Here is a 21246-nt window from a genome sequence, read left to right on the forward strand (position 1 = left end):
AGCACACACATACGTACACACAATTCTACGCCACGCCCGAGGCAAGTTTGACTCTGAGTAACCTGTAATAGGCCTCGTTGTTCTTTACACTGAATATGCATCCTACAGCAGCATGGCACAGGGTCACTATCCTGCAGCAATAGATCCTGTTCTTGTCTAAGACCTTCAAAGTGTCATGCTCAGCCAGGACAGTGTGGGGACTGAGCATGTGAGGCTGGAAGCCAGGAGAGTAAGAGCAACGAGAATCAGGACAATGGTATCAGGAAGAAGAGTTTCAGCACTGAGGAACAGAATGGATGCTTTGATACACACACAATGAAGAAAATGAATGAGAGCCAACTTAAGCGGAATCTAAGATAAAAGCACCTGGGGGGGAGGGGGCGTCACACAAGATACTGTTGATCAATATTAGTGAAATGAAGAGCTTGTTGATCTATAACACATTTCCAAATCCCCAAAATAAGTAATGTCCAGTGTTGAATGGCACCAACACTGAATACAAGCAACCTTCCAGAGGCCTATGTTTATTTTAGTTGCTAAGAGAAAGTGAGGTGCTTGTGAGAAAGAGGAGGAAAGACAATCCACCAAGGTTACAGAGAAGCATTTCCTGGGTTCACAGGAAAATGATGAACAGGAAAGTAGTGGAGCTTACAGACAGGTAACCATGAAAGAGATGAAAAGCATTACTAACCAGGGAAAAGCCCAGAAACACCAACAGAGTCCTCCTAATGCATGGCATCCACGCTCCTTTGCTGGGTGCTTGTTACATGACTGTCCCCACTCCGTGCTGGGAAGGGATACAATAAAACAAAGGTGCATGCCTTTGTCCTGTGCTTTTCTATGCATTTAAGCTAAAAGAAAATATTTTCACCCCACTCAACCCATACAACTGCAAACTTCAAGATTTCATCACTGGAACATTTGAACTCGTTGATCAATACTCTCAACTATGCTTCATACTAAACTAATTCAGCTACAAATTAATAGAACTTCATTGACTATGAGAGAACATTGCCTGTGCAAGGTCATCCAGAATACAAGAACACTGCTAATCTAACCTCAGAAATTGAACTACACGAGAATTCTTACTATCTCAATGGCAGTGTTTTTGCCGGTTTTTACCTGGTAGCTCCATGAGAGTCAAGAACATTTGCTCTTCACTGTGTTTAAAACAGTCTTAGCTCTAGTGACTTACCCAGTCAGAAATGGCAACTGTAGTGAGAGCAATAAACACATCATGGATTTCCACCACATTCTACCCAATCAATAGCTGTCTAGTTTAAAGGCATTTTTATGAGACAATAAAGAAGAGAACGCAATGATCTATTTACAGTTAAGCCAGAAACAGGATCACAAATGTAGTAAATGCTGGTTTGAGTCCAGAATCCAAATTTTCATCATCTTTGGTAATGTTTAAGTTTCTAACAACATCAATAAAAAAATTCTTCCTAAGAACAATGACTTAATTATTCAGCACACTGGCAACTCTGAAAATGAGTTAACATGCCCACTGTCCTTATTAAACACTTCCTAAAGTTTTCTGCAACACATTTCAAAGTACTAACTTCAGCTAAGCCAAGGGAAACACAAAAATCTTGTAAACAACTCAGTACATATGACAAACAATTAAGAAAAATTATTCAGCTCAACAACTGTTTACCTTCCAAACTCAAGTTTACACAGACTCATTCACTGAACATTCAATTAATAAGCATCACATGTCATTCAACATGAACTATGACTCGTTTTATACAAATTAGCCATGGTTTTACAGAATTAAAAAAAAAAATGCCTGCATGAGTTAGGAAATCAACTTTGAACTAGTGACTTCTCCTGACTCAGGCAGGGCCCAGTGCGACAGTCTCCATTACATCATGGGGAGAAGCATGGGCCGCTTAGGCCCTCTCTCACAAACCTGAGGAACTTGAAGAAGACCAACCAGGAATAAAAAGAAAGAGGAGAGGAAAGGAAAAGAAGGAAGCAAACAATGAGGAAGGAAGAAGGGCACAGGATGGGGCAGAATTGTTCCGGCTGAACCCCAAACTCAGTCCTCATCGGGAACAGAAGCACTCCCAGGGCCCATCTGGGCAACCTGGCTAAACACAGGCTCCTGTTTGTGGAACACAAACCTTAGAATCAAAACTAAGGTCAGTCACTAAAAACCCCATCAGACTCTTCCAGGCAGCTCTGTCCAAGACGAGCCAGGAGGATGCTGGGCCATTCTAGGGCAATGGGCCCAGTCTCTTCTCTATAGAGGATCTGTGATTTCCCTGATCCCTGCCTTCTCCCCGACCCCTACTCAAAGTCCTCTCCTGCCCACACTTGGATGATCCCAGGTCACTTTTTTAGTCAGCTCTCTCCCTTCCTATTCCTCCAGGATACCCTATCTTAATAAAGCCAGACTACCCATGGCCTTGGCTGTCACTTGTACCTGCTGACGATCCACAATTGTGTTTCTAACAGAACCCTGGCAGGACACTCTGAGTGCATCAAAAACACACCAGGGAACGGAAGGAAATCTGCAGAACCAGGTTATATGAAGGAGCGGCTCCTCTCCAGCATCCAAGGGAAAGAGAAACTGTGGTGAGAAAACCGTTAGTCATCACCAGGAACTGTCCACCAGCTCAGCCCCAGCATGCCAATCTTGCCAATGGAGGAGACTAGCCTACCTCATGAGCAAATGGGGGGAAAAATGGACCAGAAACCAACAATGAGTGATAAAGCTATCCGCACCAGGCAGTGCCGAGCTGAGGGGCGAGCCAACAGAACTGCCAGCCCGGAGTTCTGCTGCCATGGGTAGGTCATCATAAAAGCGCCTGTGGAAGAAGAGCTCTGTAGCCGCGGTCCAGAAAACCATCCTCCAGTCGTCACAGTTATCTAGTGAGCTTCATTCGAAACAACAGAAGCCAAGGGAAGAGGTGGCTTCCACTAAGAGGTAAAACGCCCTGGCACAACATTAACTTTATAAAAGGAGGAGAAATATATCTATTTAACCTGCTCATACATATGACTCTGACAACCTCTTCCACAAACAACAGACAGATTCCAGGGAATGACTAAATTCTAAACTCTCTTTCCAATTAGAACTGCTGGTATTTCTGGATTATGATACAGAATTTTTAATTTTATTTTCAAAATCCAGTTATATATAATAGTTTGCCTTGGAGAAGACAAAACAGATTTTTATCTTAAAATAAATTAAATCAGGAGTAAAGGGCAGTGGAAGTCTAAAATCAGTTTTGAAGTTAAGTAATTTTTAAATACATGTAACGTTTAATTACATGTAAAATAATTACAAATTATCCAGAAAGAAGATCAATAAACATTAGGAGTTTCTTAAAGAAATGATGTTAGTATATTTGAACACAGATAAATGAGAAATCCATGATAAATTAGTTGCAAAAACTTTGTAAAAGACTACTTTGCTGTTTTTAACATTTCCTTTCAGAATTATTTTCCCATTCCTACCCCTTTATTAAGCTATATGGCCATGGAAAAGCCTACAAAGTGTGTCTAATAGTATCTACCTCATCATTAAAAATAATGAATGCAAATCACTCACCACAGTGTGTAGGGTACACAACACATGTTTGGAAAAATTAATTTCTATATTTTCAACTCTTTTTTTTCTCCAAATTTTTTTCATTCTAGTACTTTTATTGCCAAAATAAACACATCTAACCAGATGTTCACAGAACTTATCATCCTGGTTATAATTCATCTGTTTTACCTGAATGATTTGACATTTGGGACCCTTAAGCTGCTGGTATTATAACTGTACTTTTTCTTTTTGTGGGGGTTATATAAATATAGATCTGTGTTTAGCATTTAATGTCTCTGTCAACAAAGCTCTGGCTACAAAGTGTGTATAATTTTGATGTTGAGTGCTGAATACTAAGAATTGGATTTACAATGAAAGAATATAATCATCAGTACAATACATACAGACACCTCCCTTAAGAGCTGCTTTTGGATGTCAAACATCTCTCATATATTCCATTATTTTTTAAGATAGTAAAATTGAAGAATTCCTACTGTATTCAGCAAGCTTCTTCACTCTAGTACACTTTAAATATAATCACAGGCATTTTTGGTGCACTAAAAGAAAAGCATAAGTCCAATAGGGAAAATAAAGAAACCTTTGACTCCAATGCCAAAGGACATCCAAATGTCTTGAAAGCCGTCTAAAGCAAGTATTCAGCCAGTGCGGTGGAGCTAAAGTTTCCAAGTTCAAATCCCTCTTAACTTCTTTAATGATGACAAGTTATGACCTCCCCCTGGACTTCTGTGAAGGTAATATACATCAGACACTAAGAAGTTAATCTGACACATGAAAGTAACCACACAATCGCCAAATATTAAATATCTTACTATACAGCATTTATAGTACATTGACATCTTTTTTCTGCTTCCTTTTCCTTCCTGTGTCCCACTGTTCTCCCCAGGCTCTGCTTTTCTCCTCCATCCCACTTGGATGAGCATCTGCTTCCCCTGTGATAAATGTGGCCCTGACACACTCACTGCAGCTGTGGAGTGATGCCCGTGTTACACATTCCTTTCTCAGTGAGTCAGGGGGAAAAGAGCAGCTCTCTCTCTCTCTCTAAAATGGGCTCTAGAACAATCAGAACACTTGGCATGTTTTTGCAGTATGAGAAAGCAAATAAAACTAAGAACATTCTTTACAAGCCCATAAGCTCTTATAATCATTTATGCTTGCTCTCAGTATAGCTGTGAAGAAAATACCAAAAACTGGCTCCACTGTGCACAGTAAGATAATTTTGTGGAATTTCATAGATATCTATATGTACATCTGAGTATATATACACACACAACTATACATATACACATTGGGATATCAAAGATAAGAAACAGTAATGCCTGAATTAGGTCTCTTCTGTCATCCAGGATCCTATTACTACATTTATATAGGTTTGAATGAAGATTTACAGGAAAGCCTGCAAGATGGCTCAGTGAATACTGATGCTTGCTGCCAAGCCCAGTGACCTGAGTTCAGTTCCCAGAACTTACATGGAGAAAGGAGAGAAATGACTCCTGTACATTGTCCTTTGACCTCTACATGTGTGCTGTGATATTCATATGTGTGTGCGCACGCGCGCGCGCGCACACACACACACACACACACAATAGGTAGAGAGAGATGATAGATAGATGGATAGATAGATAGATGATAGACAGATAAATGATAAATAGATAGATGAGATAGATAGATAGATAGATAGATAGATAGATAGATAGATAGATAGATAGATAGATAGATGATAGAGACAGATGATAGATATAAAAGTAAAAGAAGCTTATTTTTAAATACTTAAGGGATATTACAATTTTTATTTTTACTTTATTCAATTGTCACAAAAATTGGTAGGTTACAAAAACGCACTGTGAAACATCTCTTTCCTGATGCTTATAGCCTAACTTTATTAATATTGAGCTGCTTAGTTTAGCAAAAGAGATCTGTGCTATCCTGGCAAACTACCCTCAAAGCTGTAATTCCTAGGAGCCCTTTTCCCCCTGGGGAAGCTGTACTGCAGACAACTGACTGTCAGGCTGACCTGATGCTCCCAGATGAAGCAGCACAATTTTAAGGACCGCTCACCCATCCTACAGCACATATATGAAGATTCACAAAACCAGAGCACACCTTTTGCAGCCACCCTGCCTTCATTTTGCTTTTTGCCTCGCTCACTGGCGGTTATAAAACTGTGGAACTACAGATCTACATCCTATTGCCACATGACAATTCCTTAAAAATCTGTAGAAGACCAGATGAGAAAAAGCAGATCTTTTACTGGCTGACAACAAACACTTCTGATAGAAGAAATTATGTTGTATGCAGAAATACAAAACTACTTGGTATAAAATAAATAACAGAATTTATAGGTAACTGTAAATGAATAAGTTATCAGCTAACCCATTTCTGGTGCTATAGTAAATTTATGATGCTTAGCTGGCAAAAGAGCAATCATTAATGAGCATATTCTAAATAACAACTACAGGGTTATCAATATTAAACCATCAGTAAAAACCAGTAGATGATACCTTACACAAATTGGTGAAGAAAAATACGTTTACCTTACTATTCACAAACATGCAATTCTTTTAGCATATACTGTCAGGACAGGAGGGGAAAAAAGACTCAATATTTTGAATATCCCAGGGCTATTTTCCAAGCTTGGAACTATTTCATATTTGACAACCTCGAAGACAGCAAGTTTACCCCAATCAACTATGATTATGTTGACTATAATTTCTAGTATTTTATGGCATAATAAGCTTCTGCATGGACTGATCCTCTCACTTACAATATGAATTAGCATGCAGTGGAGTAACTTAACTCATCATACAACAAACAAAAACTTCACAATATGGACTTGTATCTACAAAATCACCATTTCACACTAAACTGTCATCATTCCAACAGAACCAAAACAAAGTTTCTTCTATAACAAAAGCTTTCGATTCCCATTTATGGATGAAAGCTGAAACAAGTTCACATTAATAATAAAAGCCTGGTCCTCACCTAGTCTTTGTGGGCTTGAAGAACGGAACCATTTAAGACTACACAGGTGACTGACTATCTTCCCTCGGTCAGTTACTTGAGCTTGTCAGGTAAGAGGTCATTTCTGAACTAATTTAAGGGGCCTATAAGGTCTGTCTTACTAAGGCTATTCAGTTTCACTGCATTATGTAAAACTTGAGTAATTTGTAACTTCAGGGAATGTGTTAAATTCAGGTCATTAGGGCATCATTTGCATTCAAATGATGTCATAAAACCTCTAAACAGTCTTCCAGCTGCCCAAGGGAGGTGCTGTTACTTAACAGACTCTTGGAGACTCAGTGTATGCCCAGCATTGATCTGGGTGCTTTGAAAATGCCGCTCAGGCAAAGTGTATTTATGTTTGGGAGCTTAGTCCTACGAAGCTTAATGATATGAACGGGCATTTATCAGTGACTAAAAATGACTAATTAAGCCTGCTCACTCTTAGGAATTACAGTGATCTTCTGGGACACGAGGACTATAACAGAGGACCATGAGTTTGGCCAGCTAATCCTCCTTGCTGAAATGCCACACAGCCTGCTGAACCAGGTCCCAACTCCGCAGAAAGACCTTGCGGCAGCTCCCACAAGCTATGCTCTCTTCACTCTGATCCCCAAAAAACCCACCCGCAGCTAACAAAGACAAGTCCTGACTTCCACTTGCCTCCATGTCTGCTGTCCCCTCTGCTGGACATACCCATCCCTCTCTGTAATCTGGCCAATTCTTTAACTTAGTCTCAAAACACAGACCAGACAGCACCTCCTGGGAGAGCCCACTGACTGCTCAAGGGGTTAAGTGCTGGGCTTTGTTTCCACAGCAGTCTGCAATCACCTCAAGACTGAAGGGCAAGGAGTAATTGTTCATCCACTCACTCATTCTCCCAGCTGTCTGTAAACCCCATAAAGGCCAGAACTGTGTCTTTTATCTCTAAATCCCCATGGCCTTGACTTATTTTAACATGCTAAATAGCAAGAGCTCCAGTGAATAAAATCCTTTTAATGAGTCAAGAAATGAATTACACACACACACACACACACACACACACACACACACACACACACACACACAGGCCTTATGAGCTCACAGAGGGGGGGGGGAAGCATCCAGATGTTATTTCTGAAAGACAATGGGAGTTCCTAAAATGTATCCATGGGTACTTACAATGCCAAAAGTTCTATCTTATTTATCAAATAATAAAAATAATAATAAGAGCTATATAAAATCAAAATATTTTCAGGTTAAATTACAGCTCTCTGGAAACCAGTAACACCTAATGGACAAGAAAACTCCTTAGTTTCCTTACTGTAGGAATGTCAGGTATACGGCAATGAGTAGGTCTTTGTGATTCTGTCAGTTCTCTGTGGTGTCCTACTGTAATTTAAGGATTCTGGTTAAGTACACTGACTTCCTAGCTGATGCAGACATCTAGATACACTATTTGCACCTTTAGATACCAAGAATAATTTGTCACAGTTATAAATAGTATTTATAACTTCCACTTCTGACTTGAATTAATAATCTATGCATGCTATTTAATCTAAATTCTACCAAATCACATATGTCCCATCAAACAATAGTCTCATTCTCCCAATTGTGAGGTTTTCTTCTGAAGGGTCTATGGTACCTTCTGCCCCGAGTGGAGAGGCCTATACGAGTCCAAACATCTCAGAAGTGGTATTCTAAAAACACCAAGAGAAAAAAAAACTGTCTTTCAAAATTAGTGGCCTTTCACCAGCATAGAGAAGGAGTAGGCACTGGGGTCGTGATGACATGAGGCAGAGACCCCGAGGTCCAGGGTCTGCTCCTTCACTCTCCTCCTGCATCTCGGATTCTGTCTGTCCTTCCTTTCCTTCCCCACTAAGACTCTGGGACTTGTTTTAACACACTGCCTACATCAGCAAAATCCAGACCATGGAAAACTCTAGAGAATGAAAGACCTCATGTCTTAGTAAACAAATTACAATGAAAATTAAAAATAAAAAAATAAAGGCATGGGTGGAAGAAACCATACACTAAAATAGACTTAAATAAACTAAGTATGCACTTTATATCAGCGCTGGCTCAAAATGAGAAAAAAATGCAAAAAAAAAAAAAAACTATACACATGTAAGCATATTTTTGAGACAAGTAAAAGTTTTTGAAAGAATGGTTGCTTTATAGTATTAAAGAATTAATCTTATTTTTAACATGGCAATTCAGGGTTACATTTTTAAAAATAACCCTTACCTGTCAGAGTTTCACTACTGAACATTTTAATAAATGATACATCATTTGCATCAAAATGATACAGAAAGAGGAAGAAGAACAGCAGGAGACAGTCAAAAGCAAGACAGACTATAAGCCACCAATCACTGAAGCTAGAACTCACTATAATCCTGTCTAGTTTGTGTGTATCTGGATTTTTTTTAATAAAAGGCAACAAACGAGCATCAGACTATTCCTTCACAGGAATAATATTTATTACTGAGAAATAAGACACAAGTCCCCTGCTTATGTAGTTTTTCCATGGAAACAAGTCAAAATAAGAAGAGACATAGGCAGCTGCCAAACATTAATTCGGATAACAAAATCCTTCATTAAGGGATGGGCATACAGAGTTTTCTACTACAATCATCTAACTTCAATGGATACTACAAGTAACCCTGAACCTCTGCCTAGGTCAAAACTGTAATGGAGTCGGTTATTTGGCTGCAAATGCAGACAAATATTTTTCAGTCTTTATATCTCTCACACACGTGAATAACTGAGTACATTAGCACATTGCAGTTATGTTAGTGTCGAGTGTATTTATATGATGTGAAAATGTCCAGCTTATCTTCAGTAAAGTTTACAACCGTTTCCAACTACATGCGCTTCAGATGTACCTGCAGATCAATGAACTGTCAGGCTCGTTGGTCATGCAACCAGAAAAACACTTACATGGGCCCAAAAATATTTGCTAGAATTAGCCAGTAACTTCAAAACGATTTTCAATCGTACCTATGGATGTTTGGTATCGATTTAAATGCAGGTACATTTGTTTGATTAATGCGATAATTTAGTTTTGTTTTGTTTGTTTAAGAAAGTAAGTGCTCAATAACAATACAGCCCCTAATTACAAAGGTAAAAAAGGTAGGAAGGACCGGTTTATGGAAGTCAGGAGTGAACGGGTATATCCCTGTTGTTCACGAATCTAAGTGGGCAGGGGATTTTGCAGCGTAGTTTATTTTTGTTTGGGTTTCTTAGGGATACCTAGTTTCCTTCTCCTCCCTTCTTTCTTCTTATCTTGTGTTATAAAGCCTTCTCTCAGAGTTAAAACACCGAAGATGATGATGCAATCCTACCCAAACAGAATGTCTCCTACCTCATGCAGTTTTTGCTTGACTAAGGAGATGGGGTCTCCGCCTCTCGCCTCTCGCTCAGATTACTGGGCTACTAGGAGTATCCACGCCATCCCCTCCAACCCCCGCTTCTGCAAAACCCCGGGGCCTGTGCTTCTTTGGGTTCCTTTTTTCTCTGTCTCCTTTTCTCCTCCTTCTTGCACCAGGAGCATCATGCATGAGTCGCATTAGGACGGTGCTCTTTTCACCCTGTGCACCGCGTCTCCAGGGCAACCCTAAGCAAACGTGGGGTCGTGGGGTTGCGCCACAGACCACCTCCCTCACCCCGCCGCTCACCTGCTGGCCGCCAGGGTGGCCCCGCACCCGTGTGTTGAGCCGGTCGTGCCAAGTTTCGTCCTCGCCGCCCAAGCGGTAGATGAGGCGCAGTGGCACGGTGCTCTGGCGCTCCAGGAAGCGGTTTTCGTCCGCCCTCTCCAGCTCCCTCAGTGAGGCGTCTCCTTGCGGGCAGGCAGGAGGGCAGGAGTAGAGAGAAACGGCAAAAGATAGTAATAATAATAACAATAATTACCCTGACCCACAGTCCTCCACCCTATATCTCCCCTACGAAAATTCCCCCGCCTCCTCCCTCCCGAGGAAGGACCCATCTGGGAAGGACGCAGAGACACCAGCTGGAGAGCTCTGGACCAGCTCATCCGAGAGCATCCCAGGGCCCAGAAACAGGGCACCCCTTCCCCATTCTCCCCATTCTCCTCTTCTTCAAGGGGAAAAAAAAAAGGCATTTGACCCCAGATTGCTGATGCATCCTCGAGCCCCCACACGTTTGCTCCTTTCTCACTGCCCTTCAAAAAATAAAAATAAAAAAACCCGCGCACTCTGGATACGCGGATGAGGCTTTTCGGGGGGCCTCGGGGCTCCAAAGAGTCCTAGCAGCCCGGGCAGCTGCGAACTTACCTGCCGGACCGCAGCTTGCCAGGGGGCAGGTCCCCAAGGCGCAGAGCAGCCAGAAGGACGCGGCGGCCGCTGCCTGCATGGTGGCGGCGCTCAGCTGCTCGTGCCCCGGCCGCGGGCTCCGGTTCCCCGCCGCCCCTTCCCGGCCCGCGCCGCTGCCGCAGCCGCCGCTGCCTCAGTGCTGCATTGTGCCTCGCGGGCGCTTGGGTGGCGGGGGCAGCGAGCGAGCGCCGCATCGGGCGGGCGCCAGGCTGGAGCTAAGTGGCTTCTAGCGCCTCCCACTTCATCCCCAGGCGGAGGCCGGGGCGGGCGGCCAGCTCGGCGGGGAGCAGAGCTGGGTGCGCAGCGGGCCTGGTGCACTTGCCCCCCCACAACCCCCCACAACCCCGCGCCGCACCCAGCCGCGCGCACCGGAGTAGCTGGGAAATGTAGTTCCCTCCCCGCATCTCGCCGGTCTCCACAGCGACGCGACGGTCGCCACCCGGAGAATGCAGACCCCAGGAAGGAAAAGCGCACAGGAGAGGTAAGGGACACCACCTGCATGGTTGCAGCAGCGGGAATTCGCCCCCAGTGTCTGCAAAGAGCCGCATTGTTGCTCACGAGTCACCAAGGGACCATGCCCTGCGTGCTTGGCAAGTCAATCATTCCAGACACAGATCCTACTATGTGCCAGGTGGTTACAATGATAAAGGACCTGGGTGTGCATCACCTGCTCTCAGATGCAATTAAGAAAAGCTGTTTGGGTAAGAATTTGAGCAAAGAGGGAGGGCCCGTAAATGTTTTTATTTGTGTGAGTATTTTGCAGTACAGGTGTGTCTGTGCACCATGTGTGTGCAGTACTGTTGGCAGTCAGAAGAGAGTCTTAGGTTCTTGGGACTGGAGTTACAGAAGTGTTGTGTGTGTTCTGGGGATCCAACCCATGTCCTCTGGAGGAACAGCCAGTATTGTTAACCTCTGAACCAGGCTCCATCCGCAGCCATTTTTTTTAAAGTGGCTTTTAATTTCATTTTATTTTGGACACCGAGAGGAGGGCCATTAACCCAACTCTAGGAGAATCTGAAGATATATCCCAGAGGTCTAGGGGGGCATTCGAAGTGTGATTGAACCGGATTCTCGGTGGTTTGTTTGCTTCCTCCAATATCTGTACAGGTAACAGAGAGGGGAACTGTACTTCCTTAGGCTGTCCTACCCCACCCCATTGCAAATGGTAGAGACCCACTGGAATACAAATAGTTGTTAACTATATAACATAATTGTTAACATAGTTAGTACTTGCACTTTACAGATTTTGAGATTCACATACGTTGGCATTTGAGCCTCAGGTCAAAAATTTAAACAGAAGAAAAGAGAAAATTAAGCATTAGATCAAGTAGGTTTCTTCCCAGGGATGGTTCAACATATGTAAATCAATAAATGTAATACACCATATAAACAAACTGAAAGACAAAAAACACATGATCATCTCATCAGATATAGAAAAGGCCTTTGACAAAATCCTTCAGCCCTTTGTGGTAAGAGTTCTGGAGAGATTAGGGATACCAGGGACATATGTAAACATAATAAAGGCAATTTACAGCAAGCCTATGGCCAACATCAATTAAATGGAGAAAAACTCAAAGCAATTCCACTAAAACAGGAACAAGACAAGGCTGTCCACTCTCTCCATACTTGAAGTCTCAGCTAGAGCAATAGACACCTGAAGGAGATTGAGGGTACAAACTGGAAAGGAAGAAGTCAAAGAATCTTTATTGGAGTATGATGTGATAGTATACATAAGTGACCCTAAAAATTCCACCAGGGAACTCCTACAGCTGATAAACACTTTCAGGAACGAGCTGGATACAAAATTAACTAAAAAAAAAAAAATCAGTAGCCTTATCAAATATAAACATCAAACAGGCTGAGAAAGAAATCAGGGAAACAATACCTTTCACAACAGCCTAAAATACTAGAAAATATCTTGGGGTTACTCTAACCAAGCAAGTAAAAGAAAGACTTGCATGATAAAAACATTAAGTCATTGAAGAAAGAAATTGAGGAAGATATCTGAAATTGGAAAGATCTCCCAAGCTCATGGATTAGTAGGACTAATATAGTAAAAATGGCCATCCTATCAAAAGCAATCTACAGGTTCAATCCCATCAAAATCACAACACAATTCTTCACAGATCTTGAAAGGAAAATGTTCAGCTTCAGATGGAAACATTAAAAAAAAAAAAGCAAGATAGCAAAACTGCATAACCAAACACGTGCTAGAGATATCACCATCCCTGATCTCAAATTGTACTACAGAGCTATAGTAATAAAAACAGCATGGTTTGGGCACAAAAATAGACATGTTAATGAATGCAATCAAACTGAAGACCCACACACCTATGAATACCTGATTTTCTTTTTATTATGAAGCCAGAAATACACACTGGGGAAAAAAAGGCAACATCTTCAACAAATGGTGCTGGTCAAATGGAGGGCATATTTTTGGGAACTACATGTCATGAAGCATACTGGAATTTAAAAAATGTTCAAGTCTTCCAATCAGTGAGACAGTTAAGAGTCTTATGTGGTGTATGGTTGTCTATAGCTTCAACAAGATTTCAAGGGTCCATTAGACCTCAATACACAGTATTCTGTAATGACTACAGTAAGAGAGAATTAGAGCCCAAGCAGAAGAGTGTGTTCTGTGTTCTCCACACCATGAGCCCCATTCCCAACCTGGCTCTCTTATCTGAAAGAATGAGTTGTGTAAGCTTTATAAGTATTACATTGCTCCCAGTAGCATGCTTACTTTTCACTTTTTTAGGACGTTTGGAATACATTAAGTCATTTCAAAAGCTAAACACATCAGTTTGATGTAACAAAAATTTAAATGCTTTTTCAAAGGTTTGTCCTAGCTTGTGTTGCTACAGCAATAATAGTATAGACCAGGTAACTTAAGTAACAAACATTTAAGGACCTAAGATGTAACTCAGTCCTGGATTTGACCATTAGCACCACAAAGCAAAACACCAGAAGAGTGAACCATCTGTCACAGTGCTGGGGTCAGAAAGCAAGGACGGACGACACTGCAAGATCTGGTGTCAGGTAAGGGCTACTTCCTGACCCACGGACAGCAGCCGCCCTCTCCTTGTCCTCGTGAGATTCAAACAGAGCATTCCTGTTCTCCCCCACATCTCTCTTTTATAATGCAGGCATTAATCCAATCTTTGAGGTTTCGCCCTCATGACCTAATTATTTCTCAAGGCCCCATCTTCAAATACCGTCATAGTGGGGCTTCAATACATAAATTTTGGAGTGATACAATCAGTTATTAGTGGAGGTAAAAATATCTCACTCATCAGACTTAGGAGTCTGAATTGCTAGATGCTTGACATGTGTAAGAAAACACTAATAAATGACAAATTATGGTTTCATGAATATACATGCAAGTTTTAAATTTTTGTGTGTATGCATGTACATCATGGGCACATGTATGTGTGCATGTGTACATACAAGCACATGGAAGCCTGACTTGATGGAACTTCTGCTATTCCTGCCTCCTTCTCCTGAGTGCTGGGGTTATAGGTCATTATACCGTCTTTTCATGTATGTTTGAATGGAGAAGTCCCTAAGAGGAAAAATGAAATTTTTGTTGTTTAAAATGTTTATAAACTCATAAGTATATGTGTGTAAAGATGACCACTTGGGATTGGATACATTAGAGTTCTCATCCCTAGAGAAGACTGATTCTCTTCCTCTTAACGGTCAATAGTTGCCTGTAGCTCTTCACCTAGGGGGACTCAATGCACTCGGCAGATTGTACTTATACATACATGTGTGTGTGTGTGTGTGTGTGTGTGTAACAATAATAATAATAATAAAAGAAAACATCATGAATTTGACAGGGACACACAGGAGGAACTGGAGTGGGGAGAGAGTTGCTTAGAAATGTCATAAATACAGTACTCGAGTGTGAAATTCTCAAAAAATGTTTCAAATAAAATGACAAAAAGCTTATAAACTTTTGTCTTATTTTAAATATGAATGAATATTATAAGAAAAGAGAAACACATGTTTGTTTACATAAAAAAACTAAAATGTTACAGCCTCTGTGACTTCCAAACCAGAAAAATAATTAAAATGTGTTTGTATCAAAGGATATTTATTTCCTGTGTGGCTCAGAACAAGCAGCAACAGTTGAGTATACCAAGACAGTAAGAAGATAATATACTTAATCAAATATACTTGTATTACATTAATCTATTTAATTATATTAATTAATTATATTATAGTCAACATATGTAATCAAAATATACAGAATTTCTCGGGATGCACTTTGGAAGGGCCAGGAAGGGCTCTCCAAATCTTTCTGAATGAGGGTGCTTCTAGGGTTACTTGCCTGTTTCATATGTCTATCTATTTTCTTAATTTATTTGCTTTTATTTTAATGTGTGTTGGCTTGCACGTCAGCATGTGCACTGTGTGCATGCCTGGTGCCCACAGAGGCAGAAGAGGACTTTGGATCATCTGGAACTGATGATGAGTTTCAGGCCATCATGGCTGCCATGCAGATGATGGGAAACAAACCCGGGTCCCCTGCAGAAGCAGCAACTGCTGAGCCATCTCTCCAGCTCCCCTATTTTTATCTACTTGAATTAAACCAGAAATCACTAACACAGATAACTGGACCCATACCCACCAAAACAATTAAACAACACATTCTAATTAACAAATTTCTCAAAAGAAATATACTTTTAAAAAATGGAAGCAGCAGAAAAAAATGGAAGCAGCAATCTATGAAATTGAAAACAGGGAATCAACAAACTCCAAATTTGGCTCTTTAAAAAGATCAATAACACTAATTAACATGGAGTCAAGTTAACTAATAAGAAGAGAAGACACAAATACTAATAGTAGAAATGAATGCTGGTCCCATAGACATTAGAAAGATTTCAAAGGAATATTACAGACACTGTCTTAGTTAGGATTTTATTGCTGTGAAGAGACACCATGACCAGGGCAACTCTTATAAAGGAAAACATTTCACTGGGGCTGGCTTACAGTTTAGAAGTTTAGTCTTCATGGCGGAAAGCATGGCGATGTGCAGGCAGACATGATGCTGGAGAAGGAGCTGAGTTCTCCATCAAGATCCTCAGGCAGCAAAGAGAATGTCTTGGAAGATCTGGCTTAAGCAAAGCCCACCCCCTCTTGACGCACTTCCTTCAACAAAGCCACACCCACTCCAGCAAGGCCACACCTTCTAATAGTGCTGCTCCCTATGAGCCTGTGGGGCACATTTTTATTCAAACCAACCACCACAGACACTGAATCCATAATAATGTCCTTTCAAAACACAGAGCTTACAGAGCCTTGGTACATTGAATGGCAAATTCTACCAAGCTTTAAAAGAAGAAATGGTAGCAAATTCTGTGAAATTTCTTCTAGAAAATAGATTAACCGTAAATGAGGTTAAGCATTCATTGCCAGGGCACAAAAAAGAAAACATTATTGTTCTGGTGGAAGCTCCACCTCAGCCCCTGGTACCCATATACCCAAAGAAACTGGGATGTTCTGGCAGATGCTTCACCTCATCTCCCCTCCCCATCTCTCTCTCTCTCCAAACCCTGCCCTGTCTTAAGCCCGTGAAACACCACTCCTCCTCCCAGAGATGCTCAAGACCACTCCCACAGGGTATTTAAACTACGCCCCAGGAAACAGACACTTTTTTTTTTTTTTTTTTTTTTTTTTTGTCTCTCTTCCCTGTCTCCTATCTGGGGGCTGGAAAATCACCTGGGAACATTTTACCCATTAAACTGTGGCTTCTTCTTAATTCTGTTTGATTTGGTCTGATTTGGATTGCTGGGTCTGTGGAGGGGCCTCAAACTTTTCAATTATGAGAAAGAGAAACTATAGACCAGTATCTCTCATGAGCACAGACATAGAAAACCTCAGGAAGAAACTGGCAAATTGTATTCAATGAAGTAAAAATTAAAAATTCAGTTGATAGAACATTTACTTGGCATTCTTGAAACCCTGGGTTTGATCCCCTGCCCCACATAAACCAGGCATATTGTTTGCATGTCATCTCAGCACTTGGGATGCAGAGGTGGGAACACCAGACGTTTAAGATGGAGGCCAGGCTGGGATCCATGAGATCCAGTCTCCAAAAAAAGAAAGTAAAAAGTGGGACTTATTCTAGGTATGCAAAGCTGGTCGTATACATAAAATTAATGTACTCTAGTCCAATAATAAACTAAAGAGGAAAAATAATATAAGCATATTAATAGATATAGAATTAGTGAGATGACAAAAAAATAATTGTTCATTGAGGTAAAAACTCTCACAAAATCAGAAAAAGGAAGAACTTGCTCAGCTTGATGAGAAGTAGCCATTAAAAGCATAAATCTAAAATGTTCTTAATGGGGAAAACCAAGTGCTGTTCCTCTCAGATCAGGGACAAGGCTCACCCTTCTACTACTCCGCATGGGAGGAAAGCATGGCCTCGCTGTGACGTGGCCATAACACAAGCAGAAAATGAACGCGGATGCCAACCTCATACCTTCAACAACAACAACGGGCTCTGAATGAAGTACAACGTGAAAATAAAATAAAAACACCTGGAAGATAAGAGGAGCAAAGCCGGCTAGCCTTGGCTTGACTGTGGCTTGTGAGACCCAGACCGAAAGCATGATCCATGATCATTGCCTTAGAAACTCTGTGATACAAACTAACTCATGATCCACGATCATTGCCTTAGAAACTCTGTGATACAAACTAACTCATGATCCACGACCATTGCCTTAGAAACTCTGTGATACAAACTAACTCATGATCCAGATCATTGCCTTAGAAACTCTGTGATACAAACTAACTCATGATCCACGATCATTGCCTTAGAAACTCTGTGATACAAACTAACTTATTGGCATCTTGGCATCTTTGGAAGTCCTTTGTCTCCTAATGTTTGGGTGGGGCTTTTTTTTTTTTAACCTTACAGATTCTTTCTTGTTTTCAGGGGATTCCTGCGTGTACAAACATGGGTGTCTCTGTGTCTTCATGTATAACTTGTGCTTTTTCTTTGGCTCTTTTTCTTCTGTTTTTGTCCTATCCTGGTTTATTTTTGTTTTATCGTATTATTATTCTTTAGATGCCTGTTTGTTTTTCATTGAGAGACAGAAAGGTGTGGATTCTGATAGAAAGGAAATGGGGAGAATCTTGGAGGAGTTGGGGGAGGGGAAACTGTAATCAGATATGCTGTATGAAAAATATCTATTTTTAATAAAAGGAAAGAAAAGAGACTTCTGTGATAGACATTGTCAAGAGAATAAAAAGATAAGCCACAAACTGGGAGGAAACATCTCCAAAACACATTATCTGAAAAAGGCCTGGAAACTGAAACTGAACAAAGAACTTAAAATTCAAAAATAGGAAAGCCCGTTGACAGAGTGCTCCTCTGGTGTCCTTAAAGGACTGAACTTAAAGAAACAAAGCATGATGGTACTCACCAGTAACACCCAGACTTGGGAGGTACAGGCAGGAGGACCAGAAGTTCAAGGTCATTCTGAACTGCATAGTGAACTTGAGGCCAGCCTGGGCTCATGAAATTCTGTCTCAAAACAAAAAGACTACCCCACTTAGGAATGAGAACAGTGAAATGTGATCCTAACACACCTGTAATTTCAATCCCAGCAGGGAATTGTGAGAGAGTTCCAAGCTAGCTTGGACTAAATAGCTTTTTTGTTTGTTTTTTGAGAGAGAGAGAGACAGAGAGACAGAGACAGAGACACAGAGAGAGACAGAGACACAGAGAGAGACTGATTTCCACACAGCCCAGGCTAGCCTCAAACTGTCATCCTCCTGCCTTCGGCCTCTTGAGTGATTACAGGCATGAGCCACCATGGGCAGGTTCTTTTTTTCTAATATGCAATATGTAATGAAACAGATTCCTTTAACCTTGCTTTAGCTGAATCCCACAAACTTTAACAAGTGCTGCTGCATATTATCTTTAATTTTTCTAGTCTGTATTTATGAATATCTAGGTTTCCATTTTTATCTGAGGATAGATTCTTGCATGCTTTTTATTATTTTTTTTTCAGCTTGTAGGAACTTTTATTTTCCTTCCACCTTTTTTCCCTTTGCTCAGGCGTCTGCAGAGGAGCTCAGGACCACTCAGTGGTGGCTCCAACCCACTCAGTGGCCTGCGCTGTGGGAACTGCAGACCAGTCCTCAGTGGCTGGCTGGGCACTCCAGGCTTCAGTAGGGAACTGCTGGATGGGTACAGAGGGCACCTGTACACCCTCGGACCAGTCTGCCACCTCTGGCTGAGCAGCATTGAACTCAGGAGCTGGTGCAGTCCATTCGCCCTGGAATTCCTCCTTGGTCACAGCCTTCTCAGCAGCGGCCTGTTCCTCCTTCTCAATCTCCTCTGGGTCTCTGCAGAAGTAAAGATCAGGCATAACTTCCCATGGGTGCTCATGGGAGTTAGTGCCACGCGTGCGGAGTACTTCCTGGGCCAGCATCCACCACATCAGATCCACTAAGTGAGCTCCCTTATTGTTGCATGGGATGGCAATGTCCACATAGCGCAGAGGAGAGTCTGTGTTACACAGCGCAATGGTGGGCAGGTTGACGTAAGATGCCTCTGCGAGGGGCTGGTGGTCAGCTCTGGGATCAGTCACCACTAGAAGCCGCGGCTCCCTGAAGGCTGCTTGGATCTGGTTAGTGAAGGTCCCAGGGGTGAAGCGGCCAGCAATCGGACTGGCTCCAGTGGTGGCAGCAAACTTCAGCACAGCTCGCTGCCCGGTGTTCCTGGAGGAGATGACGCTGACATCAGCAGGGTTCTCAATGGCAACAATAGCACGGGCTGCAAGCAACAGCTTCTCCCAGGTCCTCTTCAGGTTTATGATGTAGATACTGCTGTGGGATGTTCTGTATGTCCTGTGGGAGCCCGTTCTTGGGTTCCTCGTGGCTTTACCCAGCAGGTCCGCATAGAGGATGATTAGGACCACAGGCCTGAGTGCAGGTGTCTGAGATGGTCTGCACTCGGCTGTGCTGGGGGATGGTCTATATGTCAAGTTGCTCTGATTGGTCAATAAATAAAACCTGATTGGCCGTGGCTAGGCAGGAAGTATAGGTGGGACTAATAGAGAGGAGAAATAAAAGAACAGGAAGGCAGAAGGAGTCACTGCCAGCCACCAGCCAGGACAAGCAGCATGTGAAAATGCCGGTAAGCCACGAGCCACGTGGCAAGGTATAGATTTGTGGAAATGGATTAATTTAAGCTATGGGAACAGTTAGCAAGAAGCCTGCCATGGCCATACAGTTTGTAACCAATAGAAGTCTGTGTTTATTTGGTTGGGTCTGAGCGGCTGTTGGACTGGTGGGTGACAAAGATTTGTCCTGACTGTGGGCAAGGCAGGAAAACTCTAGCTACAATATATCATTACTTTTCCTTTTGTAGATGTACTGCTCCATCTGAAAGTCAAGGTTGGTGCCACCTAAGTGGGTTCCTGCAGCAAGGAATTTGAGGACATCCTCCTCCTTCATCTGCAGGACATCAAGGGCTCTGGACATTGTGTAAGTTTCCCTTTAAGTTACAACAGAAATCAAGAATAATGCCGTATGGACCCATCCCGGAGTAGCGCAGAAAGGTCTATTAAATTTTTTTTAACTTTCCTTTTATGGGCCAGTATGTGTTCTATTTTGATGAATGTGGTGCTGAATATTGAGAGTGCCTCATCAAGGGATCTTTGTGATTATAAAAAGGGAGCTACTGATTTAAATAGACTATTAAAATCAAGAGTCCAGGATCTGGGGTTAATTTACTGATGGAATGGATTTTAGATGTATGTAAGAAATGGTGACTTATACCAAGTGAAACTAATGAAATAGCTCACCAAAAAGTTCCTCATTTGAAATTTACCATTAAAGTCAATTGCTCCAAAGGAAAAAAGAAAGAAACCAGCCTGAGGAACCAAAGGACAGTAGGTCCAATGATAAGCAAGTCTGGAGGTCTTGTTCAGTTTGCAGTGCAGTGACCATCGCCTGGAAGAGTCCATGTCACTGGGGGCAGGCCCTGTGGTAGGTACAGTTCAGGTGTACATGCTAAGACCATCCCAACAGGTGCATAGCTCCCTCAACTACAGTAACTGTGCTCTGGGAAGACAAGAATGTCAACACTTGCTGGGCATGGTCTGCATGACCAATGATGCCTGGCATTTAAGGCAGCTGAAGAGTGGGAACATATAGGAGCAGTTAAACAGAGTAAAGTTAGCTCACAGTGAGTTTTATGCTGTTTGGTTTGTCTGTGAATTTATTATTAGGAGAGAAATGCAACCACCCATAATGTGTGTAGGGCAAGAACTCTTACAGAAGAAAAAGGTAAATAGCATTCTTTAAACGTCTCTACCCTATAGCCAAGATAATAAATCAAAAGTAGTATCT

General features: G+C 41.9%; 1 protein-coding gene and 1 pseudogene across 15 annotated transcripts in view; both read right to left on the reverse strand.

The window, feature by feature from the left end:
- Positions 1 to 10998, reverse strand: part of Adam22 (ADAM metallopeptidase domain 22) — a 217931-nt gene extending 206933 nt beyond the window's left edge. For 6 of the 15 annotated variants that reach the window (XM_076566282.1, XM_076566281.1, XM_016005649.3 and 3 more), the window contains exons 1-2: positions 10831 to 10997; positions 10216 to 10376 (exon numbers count right to left, since the gene is read on the reverse strand). In XM_076566282.1, coding sequence (XP_076422397.1) covers positions 10216 to 10376; positions 10831 to 10909 — 240 coding nt within the window. In that variant the 5' untranslated portion in view covers positions 10910 to 10997. Of the gene's footprint in view, positions 1 to 10215; positions 10377 to 10830 lie in introns of all 15 variants that reach the window. The other 9 variants (XM_006987152.4, XM_016005652.3, XM_016005650.3 and 6 more) reach the window with 4 other exon arrangements.
- Positions 10999 to 18917: 7919 nt separating this feature from the next.
- On the reverse strand, positions 18918 to 20388 carry LOC102903031 (small ribosomal subunit protein uS2-like; annotated as a pseudogene).
- Positions 20389 to 21246: the final 858 nt, after the last annotated feature.

Source organism: Peromyscus maniculatus, chromosome 3 (assembly GCF_049852395.1).
Source record: "Peromyscus maniculatus bairdii isolate BWxNUB_F1_BW_parent chromosome 3, HU_Pman_BW_mat_3.1, whole genome shotgun sequence".
Taxonomy (NCBI): domain Eukaryota; kingdom Metazoa; phylum Chordata; class Mammalia; order Rodentia; family Cricetidae; genus Peromyscus; species Peromyscus maniculatus.